Source organism: Kwoniella newhampshirensis, chromosome 5 (genome assembly GCF_039105145.1).
Source record: "Kwoniella newhampshirensis strain CBS 13917 chromosome 5, whole genome shotgun sequence".
NCBI classification, from domain to species: Eukaryota; Fungi; Basidiomycota; class Tremellomycetes; order Tremellales; family Cryptococcaceae; genus Kwoniella; species Kwoniella newhampshirensis.
The window spans coordinates 1,065,623-1,079,230 of NC_089959.1; the positions used below are offsets into that span (position 1 = coordinate 1,065,623).

The 13,608-nt window shown below is 50.5% G+C and overlaps 5 protein-coding genes across 5 annotated transcripts; 2 read left to right on the plus strand and 3 right to left on the minus strand.

The window, feature by feature from the left end:
* Positions 1-381: 381 nt before the first annotated feature.
* IAR55_002954 (uncharacterized protein) lies at positions 382-3,271 on the minus strand (the record flags this gene model as incomplete). The annotated part of the gene is made up of 8 exons (XM_066946065.1): positions 382-590; positions 694-855; positions 961-1,083; positions 1,155-1,230; positions 1,291-1,672; positions 1,752-1,835; positions 1,902-1,944; positions 2,002-3,271. 8 exons carry the CDS (start codon positions 3,269-3,271, stop codon positions 382-384), a joined length of 2,349 nt encoding a protein of 782 aa, XP_066803566.1.
* A 1,101-nt stretch (positions 3,272-4,372) lies between these two features.
* IAR55_002955 (uncharacterized protein) lies at positions 4,373-5,593 on the minus strand (the record flags this gene model as incomplete). Its single annotated transcript, XM_066946066.1, has 10 exons — positions 4,373-4,405; positions 4,471-4,541; positions 4,625-4,840; positions 4,913-4,944; positions 5,006-5,060; positions 5,123-5,181; positions 5,245-5,261; positions 5,330-5,350; positions 5,411-5,441; positions 5,532-5,593. 10 exons carry the CDS (start codon positions 5,591-5,593, stop codon positions 4,373-4,375), a joined length of 597 nt encoding a protein of 198 aa, XP_066803567.1.
* Positions 5,594-6,197: 604 nt separating this feature from the next.
* IAR55_002956 (uncharacterized protein) lies at positions 6,198-9,760 on the plus strand (the record flags this gene model as incomplete). Its single annotated transcript, XM_066946067.1, has 6 exons — positions 6,198-6,212; positions 6,344-6,706; positions 6,787-6,961; positions 7,683-7,839; positions 7,925-9,450; positions 9,567-9,760. The coding sequence occupies 6 exons, from the start codon at positions 6,198-6,200 to the stop codon at positions 9,758-9,760; spliced, it is 2,430 nt and encodes an 809-aa protein (XP_066803568.1).
* A 535-nt stretch (positions 9,761-10,295) lies between these two features.
* Positions 10,296-11,248, minus strand: IAR55_002957 (uncharacterized protein; the record flags this gene model as incomplete). Its single annotated transcript, XM_066946068.1, has 4 exons — positions 10,296-10,559; positions 10,765-10,880; positions 11,008-11,035; positions 11,117-11,248. The coding sequence occupies 4 exons, from the start codon at positions 11,246-11,248 to the stop codon at positions 10,296-10,298; spliced, it is 540 nt and encodes a 179-aa protein (XP_066803569.1).
* A 543-nt stretch (positions 11,249-11,791) lies between these two features.
* On the plus strand, positions 11,792-13,407 carry IAR55_002958 (uncharacterized protein; the record flags this gene model as incomplete). The annotated part of the gene is made up of 5 exons (XM_066946069.1): positions 11,792-12,064; positions 12,142-12,685; positions 12,808-12,932; positions 13,000-13,065; positions 13,159-13,407. The coding sequence occupies 5 exons, from the start codon at positions 11,792-11,794 to the stop codon at positions 13,405-13,407; spliced, it is 1,257 nt and encodes a 418-aa protein (XP_066803570.1).
* Between the last annotated feature and the right edge of the window lie 201 nt (positions 13,408-13,608).

Genomic DNA, 13,608 nt, shown 5'->3' on the forward strand with positions numbered 1-13,608 from the left:
CAGCCAGACCTCCAGCATGACGGACATTCTCTTGTCAGTCCCAGTATGATAACGCGTTTGACGAGATAACCCAGCATCATGATATATCCCAGCCGCAAATGATACAACATCAGAACGAATCGACGCCACGCGTATCTGAAGTTTTATCGTTGTAGAAAATTACTTTTATGCATATGTATAGTGAAGATGGTAATGTAGTGATAGTCGTGGTCTGTATGAGGATAGAAGATTGAGGAACACACCACGTACCGAAGTAGCAGCCTAGCTAGTCCAACCCAACATCCGAATCTGAAAGCATCTACTAGGAATCCCGTCGGCAATCCCATTTCACCTCCGCGCTGTATCCACACGGACGTCCTCCTCCCCTACCCTCGCGCGCACCTAACAAGTCTTCCACATCTTGACGCTATCAATGGCGAATCCTCTCACGGTCTCATCTTTACTCCAACTGACATCCCACCATTTGTTCTTGGCCAACCAGAAATCGGACATTGCAGAGGCCGAATCGTCCGTCCATGGTTTTCCGCCTTCTCCATCGGGGAACCAACCGTCCATTGAACCGACTGCTAGATCGATAGCGAGGTAGAATTCTATGATGGTCAAATTTATAGAGTCAGCTCTGGCTCTTGGGATCAAGAGGAGGATGATCGGATTAAGGAAAGATAGATGACGGTGTGGACCCCAAATACTGACCTTGATCAAATGGCGCGACGTTGTTCTCAGAGTTGATCCACGGGTTCGTGGTTTTGACAACTTCGGATCCGTTCGTGTAGGTCGAAGGGAACTTTCCTCGCGTCCAGAATGAATCCTTGTTGAATCGGTATGAGATGACTTGGGTTACACGGGAATCGATGTCTACGATCGTAGAGATTCGGTCAGCGAGATGAAACTAGAAATCGAGGGGCTGATACGGCGAGATATCGGCACAGAGGGGTCGTCGAGGTTTTGAACACCACTCACAAGTCCACAAAAACTTGTCGTTCCATTCCAGACCATAGGTATGGTACTTCTGTGAGTAGTAGGTTCGGCGCTGTTCTCTGAAACCCCATGTCATATAGAGTCGATCGAGGAGATAGGTGGGACCTTTAGGGGTATGACCTCTTCAGCTCAAGTCACCAAACACCACTAAATCGAAACAATCCATTCTCGCTCACCCCAGTGAAGATCGGATTGAGCATAGTCTACACCTCGACCAGTGTACGAAGCGTTGTTACCTCTTCCGTTCAAGATCTGAAACCAGAAATTCCACTTCAGTCAGCTTAGGTGACCCGGAGGTCTCACCAGACTCACGTCAATCTGTCCACTTCTTGGCCAAGCTCCGTAGACCTCATCTTTCGGTAGCATGCTAATTCGGGGCCAAAGCCAATCACCAGCGGGGAATTTGGCCCTAACCTCGACTTTACCGTATTTGATACTGGCCGTGTTCTTGGTGATCAATCGCGCGGTTCGGACAGGGTTGATGACTGTCAATCGCGAAGAGTTGGAGACCGCCACACATTGAGAAACGTTGTTGGATGTACAGGTGCCGTCAGCAGTGAGATTGAGAGTGTAACCGCTTGTGACGGCGTCAGCACCGATGATGTCTGATGTGAGAGTTGGGACGATGTAGAGCGTATTGTCTCGGACGAAAGAATTGTTGGACGAATCAGTGGTCCACATGAAAGAGCCAGGACTGATCGGCGAGGACATGATGCAATGTCAGCGGGTGGTCTGAGCTCTCAGAAGGCTACCGTCAAAACCAAGTAACTGACCCATAACCGTCAAGTCGAATCTCATGCTGCCATCTGTCCGAGCTGATTTGACCGCTGGAGAAGTCATCTTCAAGGACCGGGCAACTGTGCGTGCGCGTGTCAGTATCACATCTGGGACACGGGTGACGGACAATTGGAGTAACCACTCACATCTTGCCTAAACTTGGTACCGCTCTGTAGCCATCCCAACAAACTGAGATCGTCCTGTGTCAGTCACTGAATTTTCAGAGCAGCAAGACACTGCACTCACTGACTGCCGCAATTGCAAAACCCATAATGATACTTCCGATCGTGATCCATCTAGCCCATCTCAATGCCGGATCCTGCTTCTCTAACCAGGGTTTGTAGATCTCCCCTTTGAGTCTCGTGCTCTGGAAAGGTTTCCTATTCAGAGACGCCTGTTTGTTGTCTCTCGAGTATCTGTTGGATTTGGAATCTGTAGACAAGGCCTGCTTCATTCGCATAGCCCTTCGAGCGGCGATGTTCCCCTTGGTGGTGGAAGACGCGTTCATATCGACAGCCGTTGCCAGAACGTTTCCAGATCCCGAACGTGGGATCTGCGCGGAAGTCGGACGGGTGACGGTAGTGGGTGACAGAGGAGCGAGGGACGGGATGGAACTTCGGTCTTTTCGAACGGCGGAGAAGGGAGACGAGAAAGGATGAGGTTGATCTGGCATTCGGTCAGTATCGACCGATTGGGGCGAGTTTGGCATAGAGTTGATCCTGATTTTGGGGTTGGTGGTAGGTGAAAAGTTGGTCGGGGCTGAGACTCCCTTGTGGAACGACGACCGAGCAGGCGGAGCAGGATCGTATGCGCTGTGACTTTCTACCGCGTGTTGTTGTTGTTCACCATCGCCAAAACCAAGCTGATGAGAAGACGACCCAGGAGATTCGAGTGGTGAGGATCCGCCGTCCGCCATCAACGGTACACTGGAAGGTGTGGTACCCAGACTGGGTCGTTGACCCAGAGATACTTGGAGATTGGGAGATGGCTCGGCTGATTCAGAAGTGGAACCGAATCCAAATCTCGATCCAGACCCAGAACCAGAACCAGAACCAGTGGTGGAATCTCCGAACGATTCAGAGGAAGGGGAAGGTGGGGTGGGCATCGTAGATCGTACAGGTGAGGTTGGTGAGACTTCGCCTACGTCTTCCGGTGAAAGTGAATGAGAGTGAGAGTTGCCGTTTGTGATTGTTCCGTCTCGGGTGGAAAATTGCGCGCTGGAAACTGAGCGTGGTGATTGTTCTTCGATATCTGGTAGATTCAATTGATGACTATATGTCACCGGTGAATATCGATAATGTATCCTTTGTGTTTGTGTTTGTTGTTGTTGTTGTTGTTGTTGTTGTTGTTGTTGTTGTTGTTGTTCTTGTTGTTCTTGTGAGTCTGATCCGGTTGCGTGACCGTTCCCGACTTCACTTCCACCAACAGGCGCAGATAGAGATGTCAAAGTAGAAGACGAGGAAGGTGAGGATGAAGGATCCTCGATATTGGGTCGTTGTTGATGATCATCGATCATTGTGATGTTCGATTCCTGTACCTCCATCTGACACGACCTTACTCCAAGGTGTGGACGGCCTACTCTACTGTCCTCGGCTCGACACCACAGGACGGGCGGCTACTAACCTCCTTGCACAGTAAATGAAAAAAAGGAGTTCTACTTTCCCCGATCCGGAACGCGCACAACGGCCTGCTGAAACCTTGATTCGTTGATTGTTCCGGGTCTTGTCACGTAAATGCTGAGGTAAAACCGTAAACACTAATGGACCCAGAGAAGAATGTGATACACGCTTAGAGATGGGGAGGAAAACAAGAAGATGAGAGAATGATTGAAAGAGAGAAAGAGAAACAACTGGACAATTTGAATTCAAATGACAACGGGCTTGGATGTTCAGTTGGATTGGAATCGAGTCGCCCAGGATATACTGGATCTTTTGTCTCTTGCTTCAGAGCGGGGAGAGGTACGGGCACTCGAAGATCAACGTCGACGTATACGACGTTAGGGACATACTGGATCATGAGAATTATGATTGATGTTCAGACTTCCCCGTCTTTTCAACCTGACCGAGGCTACGACCGAAGGGGGGGAGGGGGGGGACAGGGACAGCAGACTGATGATCGGCATTTGCTTTCTGATCTCTCTCCTTGTCGCCTGCAGGGGATGCAAGGGGATCAATAAGGATCTTCGTCAGGTCACCCAAGACATCTCGAGTTAGTGACCTAAGCCTGCGAGTTGAAACCTTTTCGTGAATTGCCATTTCCGTCCAAAACCACGTGGGAAGATCATGAAGACCAAGGAAAGCGCATAAGCTATCCAACGTAACCAGTTCCCACCCAGCCATCTATCTCCTAGACGCACCATGCATCGCACGTTGAGCCTCGTCTATTTTTCCAACAATATCAGACCAGGTGCGGAAAGCACCTGTGATCCAACGGCGTCCAGCTCGGCAGATAACGTACTCAATCGTGAGATCATCCATTCATGTATGTTCATCATCGACGTCACATGACTGCGCCTGCTTTCTTTAAAGCCAGTGTTCAAGACGTCGTATCATCCCATTCCCACGTCACTTGTCTCAGCCCGCACACGACTTCGTTCTCATCTCCTCTTTCAATCTCCCTAATCCGCTTTCTTGTTTGACACATTCCCAGTCTAAAAGATAAGAGCGACGTGATGAGCACGTAGCATCAGAGGGTGTGGGACGCTAAATCACTCACAGCCTTGTTGTGTTCGTCGGCCAGCCGGTTGTATTCTGCGTTCTGCTGCGAGGCCTGCTTCTTGAGTGTCTCTGCAAAGGTAGCAGCATACAGGTCAGTCATTATGTCTTTTGCGAACCCCGGACCCTCCGACACGATCCGAGGTAGCACTCACCGAAGTCTCGGTCTTGAGATTGACCGGTCTTGAGCTGGGTCTCGAGCTCCTTGATCCTGTTCCTCAATTCCTCGTTTTCACCGGAAGCACCGCTCTGCTTGGCAACCTTGGCTTGAAGGGCGGTGTAGCTCTCTTGAACGTGGATAAAGTCGAGGATGATGTAGAAAACTCGGGCAAGCAGAAGGGAGAGGAAGAGGGTGGCACCGGTGAGGTATACTACGAAAAAACACCAACAGGGTCAGCTCCAGGACCTGAGGGTCAGAGACGGAGGAGGACCTCCTATCTCACAGTTTCGTTGAGCGTAGAACCGTCGAGCGGCACTGGAGGTTGGTCAGCTTACGAGTTAACAAGGAAAGGAAACGTCAAAATCGAATAACACACTAGTTGGTCTCAGTCCTCACATCCGCCATGTCCTGCTTGGACTTGGCCGCGGCACCTGACAAGTAATCTCTGTCAGCTACGATGGCATGACAGACGTCGAATACACGTCCGACTTACCTTCCTGTGCGATCCTCACCATCCTTTGTAGAGCGTCTACGAACAACACCGCCACGAATCTAAGACCGGTCGAAAGTCAGCCCCAGTGTCGGTATGCATGCTTGGACAGAGTCAGGACATACATGAACGTTATTTTGAGCTGCGAGCAAGTGTGGGATGTCAGCTTCTTCGCTCCCATCTCAAATTGCTTTCCAAGCTTCAACCCACTCCATATTGAATTTTGGCGACCTAGTGAAGCATACGATCAGTACCTTGTCTTTGTCGCGAACATCAACATCAAAGGCTTACAACAGGGTTCTCGCTAAGGAAGTGGAACATCCTGAGCAACGACATGTTAGCACATAGGTCCATACATCGCACAGCCAGCTCTCTAGCTGATCTTACTCCCAGAAAGAGATATTACACTCACTTCTTTCGAAGAGTGAACGGCATGGGACACACGAAGGTACCGAATAGCGTGAGCTCAGACATGAGGAGAGCGAAGCATACTGTGTAGACAAAGGGTTTATAATCAGTAACGGATCGCGGTGTCGGTACATCATGGTCAACTGATCGATGAACTGACTGCTGTAGTAAAGCTGTGAGGAGTTGGAAGTCAAATCAGTTTTCCAGCTGAATTTCGGACGATAAGGAGGAGGTAGTCAACATACTGTCATTTTGATAGTGTCTGTCTGTCCGTCGTTGGTGTGGTCTGCACTTGCTGTACTGATTTGCGTGTCTACTTTATGAGCTATATGAATGGTATGAAAGAGTTGTAGATGTGACTTTGCGTATTCGTCTCTGGAAGTGCCGTCTGCTGCTGTTCGACACGCAACTATGACACGTCCAAAAGACAGTAGTGGGTCGATACGTCATCACAACTACGAATGCATAGTGCCACACCCTTTATATCTCCGAGTAATGCCGAGTCTGATTGACCGACTCTTCACTCTCTCCTTTCTGCTGCTCACCCGTGAACATCCACATCCATAATCTCATCCATCTCCTGTCCCCAAAGTCATTACCATCCGACAACATAGGGAGCGATAAGAGCGCAAGTTGATCGAGGCCCTCATACCAGCACTGTATAGCCAAAATGGGTGACTTGCAAGTGAGTAGCATCGCTGGGGTGATCTCGCGACCTTTCGAGCTAGATTGCCTCTCAAAGACATCTTCCGTCTCTCTATTTTTTTAGCGGACGTGCTGACAGAACACCCTCTCTTTCGTTCTTCGCTTGATTAGCAATTCGACACCCTTCTCGAGACAACTATCAAAGCGCCTCGATTGTCCGGTACAAAAGTCGCTCAGCTCGCCGACCTATCCCAAAAACTGATCGCGCAAGATCATCATATCATCACGACTTTCTTCAAGCTCAACGCCTCCCTCCCTCATTGTTCACAAGCGAGGATATCGAGTTTATACGTGTTCGATTCGATCGCTCGAGCTTGTCGAAATGCCGTGAATAAAGGTATAGGGCGAGATGCGAGGAACGAGAGAGGAAGAGGGACTCAGGCTGGAATGTTGTTGAAGTTGGAAGGTGTGGTGGATAGTTGGGTAGACGGGATGATAGATGATGGAAAAGGTGGAGTCTGGGCTGAAGGGAAGGTATGTTGGTAATTGTCCATCTGCTCGAGGAATCACGTCAAAGCATTCAGCGATTTTTTGCTGACACTTTCTCGTCACAGGAAAAGACTCGAAAGATCATCGATATCTGGTCAAAGCATGGGACGTTCCCAGAACCTTGTCTCGTTAGATTGTCTTCGAAAATAGCAAACGCTGGCCCACAAGCTGGACCGTCGACGGCTCCCAGCCTAGCGAGGCAGATTTCTGGACAAGAACAAGGTCAAAATCATGGACAAGGTAAATGTTTTTCCCTTTTATCTCCTCGGTTGGTCGTCAATCAAACTGGCCTGTACACCCAAGACCTCGATCCGTTCGGTATACCCGAGCTTGTGTACGTCGTGGACACAAAAGCAGTCATTTCTCGGTGTTGTGATCTTGTGGCTTCTTCGAGAAGATCAGGCACGTCAAAACTGCCCGCCGTCAACAATGTGCGCAGACGTAGCTTGGTTACTACCTCTGGTGTCGCCCTGGTCCGCATACTAACCGCAGATACGCTTCGGGTTCGCTCTCCTATATACCACTCGTTCTTACCCCACTCAACCGATTACTATCACGGAGAAAGAAAAGAAAAAAACGATGGCATGCATCTCACTTGCTCTGCTGCATGATGGTGGGGGAAACAGTCTCGGTGTCCTCCTCCGTAACTGTACCTGCGTGCTGCATATGCTCAACAGGGTCTATCGTTGGGACCCGCGCCTTCGCCGTAACCTGCATCGTCGTGACGGCAAGGTGTCCAAAGTGATACCGAGGTTGCGATGAGGTGATGGCGACGTAGGACACCGGGTGACCCCCGCCTGGGTCATTCTCTATTTTGTCATCATATTCTCCAGTCTGTGCAATACACCGTAAAGTGAACGATAACTGAGACTTGAATTCTTTCCCCCTTCCAATCATTGTCCACTCCCACAATGACTCCCTCCACTCGCAATTCCCCTCGCTCGCACCTCCACCATAGCAGGTTCGACAACCCCACCGCATCCTCCTCCATCCGATTCTTCCCAGACCGCAGCCGGACTCCCACCCGAAATTGCCAAATTACTGGGTATAGCTGCGCAAGGGCAGACTCAAGCTTCTTCATCAGACGGGATTGCTTCTCAAATTGTTGGAGTTGCAAGGTGAGTTGGCTCTAACATCATTACGCTCGGGCTGTTCAGTGTTGTGATACAAAGTGAAGGGGAATGCTGATCAGTGTGGCATCAGTCCGAGTGGCAATCCTACCTCTTCTTCGCAAGGAACTGGTACCGCTCCACTAGATATCGCTGCGATCCTAGCCTCGGTGACAAAGGTCATCCCAGCTCCTTCTCAAGCACAACAATCATACCCGCAAAATCTCCAACCAACAACAAATGCACTACCAGCACATTCATCGTCGTCCACGGTTTCATCCATACCGACCTTGGACCTGGCAAATCTTGCCAACCTCATTAAGCAGGCCCCATCACCTCCAGTACAGAATGGTCAGTCGTTCGTTCCTCCTCAGCCACCTGTTTCTGGAGGTCAGCCCCCTGGACCCCCACCAGGCTTGAACAACAACCAAATGGCTGCACTTGCGAAATTCGCCGCTTTGGCACATGCAGGTCCAGCTCCAATGTCCGGTCCAATCGGAGGCCCACACCCACAATACCCGCCCTCTCGTCCTCAACCACCTGCTTTCAGTCCTCCTGCCCGATCGAATGCCCGGTTTTCACCAGCGAAAGTCAATCAGGGCCTTCCATCACCTGAAATCACAGCAGAACCGATGCGGCTTCCCGGCCATCAGAGGAGGACATCGCGCGAATTTGGCGGCGGAGAGAGACGAGGCAACCCTTTCAATGGGTCTGGACAGGGTCCTGGTTCTGGTCCTGGTCCTGTTCCGGGTACCTATGAACTTCGACGGGATGGTGACGGTCAAGGATCTGGATATGGATCACGAGACGGATATGAAGGACGACGAGGGGGACATAGGGGAGGGTCTCAAGATGGCGGTCGAGGTCAAAGGGGGGGATATGAAGGTCAAAGAGGTGGTGGCTATGGTCCTCGAAGAGATAGAGAAAGATCACGATCGCCCTCTAGTCGAGACTTTGGCACTGGACTGGGAGGTGGGGGTAGAGGTAGGGGAGGTCGACCAATAGATGGTGGTTGGGGTGAAAGACCTGCAAGAGGCTATCAGGTTCGATCCGGGGGTTTCAATAATAATAACAACAGCAGCAGCAATTCTGGTCCTCCATCTTTCTCGAGTCAGAACTCTGGTCCGTCATTCACACCGGCACCCCCACCACCTGTGAAACAGGAAGGAAGAGCCCCTCCACCTTCTTGGATGATGGAGAGCAATAATGATGGAGGAGAAGGAGAAGCCGATATGACACTTGATGATTCGGATGATAATGACGAGCCTGTTCCATCGCGCAAAATTGAATCGACAAACCCTCATCACCAACCACAACAATCGTTACAACCCTCGACTCAAGGGCAACCTCAACCATTCGCCAATACCCCTACTCCCAATCCCAACCCGATGAACAACAACAATGAAAACGGAAACGTTCACGCCGCCACCACCACCACCACCACCACCACTTTGGCGGACTTTGACATCTCCTCGTTCGATCCTACTTCTCCAGACAGCTGGCACAAGCTGGGCATGGCATGGAAGAACACGACGGGCAAAGAACCGGATCAAGTTGCCCTCATTCATTTTCTGGCGACGGGGATGGTGATGGATCCTTCGGCTATGGCTATGGCGGGAGGTGGGTCTGGGTTCTGAGTGGAGGGCTTGCGTGAGCCGAGAGAGAGATGGTGGTAGTTGTAGTACGACTTCAGAGGTGGAAGTGGTATATCAGTAGTAGCGATACTTGTAGTCTAGACCAGGCGCAACATGGTCAAAGTAGTGAGAAACAACATCCCTTCACATCCACATCCACATCCTCATCCTCATCAGGAATGCATCTGGATTCGACACTTCATCATCAGTGCAAAGTCTGGCCCGGTCTGGTCGGTCTCAGTGGTGCCAATGAGGAGAACATCTCCGCCTTTTCCAGCAGTCAAGTGCTCGAATAAAGATAAATCGTAACGAGGTCCCGGTCTGATCAGGTCATCAAGATGCGTGATACACGCTCTGGCCAGCCAGCCATCTTTCAATCCAATCCACCTTGAGCAGCACCACCGACATCCCTTCAAACCTGTGTATTGACTGCATCTTTTTGAACGAAACTGAACGAAAAAGAAAACCCATGATTTCCGATGCGAGGAGATAAAGCAATATGAATTCGACGTTGGCGACACGAGCGAGTTCGCGCATCCGTCCAGTTTAGGAAAAGGAGCAGAGTAATATGGGATGCGGCTGTATCCGAGATTAGACGACGATAGATTGGTACATGCTATGGTATAATGGGTGGATGAAGGTGGTGGAAAAGAGAACGGAGGAGGAAGAGGTTCTGTCGTTGCAGAGGGTGATAGATCACTTCTGTATTGTGTTCACAAGCCTGTAAGATGTGTATGTCAATCTTCCTTTCCTCCACGCACGATTCCCTTGGACCCCGTCCTTCATCCGCATCCGCACACCGGGCCTCGCGCCGTCGACCAACGCGCTGACTCACCAATCCAGACCCTCTTCCAGCCCATCTCCCTTTATCGCACAGCTCCCTCTCACGCTCCACTCTCGTCCTTTCTCCTGTCCGGCCAGACCCAACTTGTCCGAGATCTCTCCAGGTGACAGGGCACCTTCCACATCCTGCTTGTTGGCGAAGACGAGGACGGGCACCGATTTCAGCTCGTCCTCCGCTAACATTGTGAGCAGTTCGGAACGCGATGTGGGTAGTCGAGAGACGTCGGATGAGTCGATCACGTATATTATTGCCTGGTTGTCAGGAGGCAGGAGAGATCGTTATAGGATCAGGTTAACCCGTAATTTCATGATTGTGACGAGAGTGAATGGAAGATCAAACGTGGTGGTCAGAAAATAGAGATGTAATAGTGAGGAAACCGCTCCAGTCAGCGTCGGCGGTCATGGTCGTGTCTGTACAGAGATGTGACAAGAAGAACTAAAGGTTTGGCGGACTCACCTGTGTATTGGCGTAATAACACCTCCAGTACGGTCGGATACTTGATTGACCTCCCAGATCCCACACCTGGAAATTGATATTCTTATAAGAGACCGTCTCGACGTTGAAACCAATCGCTAAAGAGTTGAATCAGTGACTGTCTGGCGATACTTGATCGCACAAGCTCGGGATGTGCGAGATGAAGAGCTTGATATCGAAGCCGAAGAAAACTAGTGGACTCGGAAGGGGGGAGGATACACCTACTCGGGATAGTTGACACTACTTCTCCGATCTGCCAACCCATATTCATCAGCTCACAGAGCAAGAGAAAGGATCCCAGTCGACCCAGAGATGTAGACGAGCAGACACTCACTTGTAATCGATACAAGATTGTTGTCTTTCCCGCCGAATCCAGACCGACCATCAATATCCTCACCTCCTTATCCTTGCCCCAGAACGCGAGGGAGGATAAGGAAGAATAGATCCGGGAGAGGGAGAGGCCCATCCTGGGGCTCGTAGCTGAAAGCGGGAGTAGGTGTCGGACGGATGTGTCTCGCGGACCCGTCTGCGGGTCTATATGTGAATGATGAGCTGGAGAGAAGGAGCGGAAACCGGCTCTGACGGGCTCGGATTACTGAGTCGTTGCGGCAGAAGAGTATCGGATCTTTGATTGACACAAAGATGAATATGAATACAGTGCAAAATGATGTTTATCGTCGAATGCAGAAGTGATGATCTAAGCAAGAGCGACGACCGACGTGAACAGAGTTGTGTGAGTTTGAGCAAACGAGCGGCGGCGCGTTGGGATCGACCGGTCGATTGGTGACTTGTCTCCGAGCAAATGACACTTTGAAATGGTTTCTAATTGAACCTTTCTAATCCATTACAAATCACAAAAGCGCGCGGTTCATTCCTCGTGATGTGATCGGAGCGGAGACCCCACATCACAGACAAGAATTTTGGACTGACAAGTGCAGCCGCAACCTATCTTGCAACCGTATACTTTGTTTTCGTTCCTTGTTTGCCGATTCGAACGATACATTGCAGCATGTCAGCCACGGTAGAAGAGATCCCAAACAAGACAGAGACCAAGGAGGAGAGGAAGGAGAGGAAAGAGGGGGAGAAGAAAGAGAAGAAGCAGAGGAAACAGAGAGAGAAGGAGATGGACCGGGAGGATGAAGGTGTCGCTCAGACCATCGAGGAAGCCGCTGTCGCTCTGAAGAAGGAGAGGAAGGAGAAGAAGGAGAAGAAAGAGAAGAGGGAGAAAAAAGAGAAGAAGGAAAAGGAAGAGAAGAAGACAAGTCCACCTGCAGACACTCTTGTAAGTTCATACCCTCTAGCGTTGGGCTGTGGATATCTGTTTCGTAAACATTTCTGTTGACGGTCCACTCCTCCCAGATTACCGAAGATCCCGCTGAATCAAGTGAGAAGAAGGAGAAGAGGAAGATCAAGAAAGACAAAACTGACATGATGGTCACTGTCGGACCATCGGCTGTTGACGAAGGCTCTAGTACTGAGATCAAGGACCACACGAAGAGCAAGAAGGGCAAGTCGAAAGCAGTCGACAGTAATGAGACCACCTCGGTCCAGGTGTCCAAGGGTAATGACACCGAAACGGAGAGCAAGAAGAAAGACAAGAAGGACAAGAAGAGGAAGAGAGGCCTGGAGTCAGAAGCAGTGTCAGAAGGGGGTCCGTTGGCTGGGTATGAAGCGAGTACAGCGGGCGCGTCCGAAGAAGCGGTGGTCGAGACGAAGAAGAGTAAGAAGAACCGGTCGGAAGAGGAGATCAAAGCGAGAAAAGAGAAGAAGGCAAAAAAGAACGAGAGGGTCAAGGCTGCTCCGGTACCGGTCGAACAGCCTGAGAGACAGGAAGAAACCATATCGACCGCACCTTCAATAGGTATTTTCACCGATACACGTCTTTCAGATCAGGCCAAGAAGAGTGAGTACAAACTCTCGTGACTCCTTCGACCCGTGTGCTGAAGAGTCTCCCGTCTTTGTTTCCCGTCTTCGTTGGCTTTCGAGTCCTTCTCACCGGCTGACGCATCTTGATACCCCCTTCAGACCTCTACTACGCTCATCTCCATGCTAGCTCTCAATCAGCCACACCATCGACAGAAAGCGCTGGGTGGAAGTTCAGCAAAGCCAAGCAAAATTGGTTGATGCGCAACATATTCAATGTGACCGAGGTATGTCTTTCCTGCGTCACTCTGGACGATACGAGACAGACATTCATTACGTCCATGAATCGCTTAGGTGCCAGAAACATATGTGGACTTGGTCCTTGGGTACCTGAAAACCACACAAGGCCATTCACGAGCTGTGAGTGCTTGTCATCTTTCGGCGGCGTCCATGCAGTCTTAGTCGACTCAAACCATCAAATGTACTTATTGTCGCCGGGTTCTTCTTCTTCAGGCCCTGATCGAGTCCGCCAAGAAATTGACTGCCGACGAAGCAGTTCATGAAGACACGAACCAAGAACGGGAAGCGAGAGAGGAAGTCCCTGTCCAATCCGAGGCTGGAATCGCAAACGAGTCAGATGTGGAGATGACCTCTGAGGAGAAAACTGGGGGAGTCCAGGAGGCCGAGCCTCGGGACGATGAGGAGAAGAAAGTTCTGAAAGATAGGGCAGAGCGACTGCTCGCTATAATGGAAGAACAATGAGCTTTTCCAAGTCGTGTTGCGTGTGATGTATGATTTGCCAGATCGCACGAATGCTCCCCTCGCTTTTCTTCAACTATGACGAGACGATAGGTCATATCGGTGCTTGTCGAACAGTGCATATCTCTCACTTTTCTACAACTCTCAAGTGAACGACCGCGAGGCCTGGTATAGCAGGGTCTGCATGGTTCTACAGACGACGTA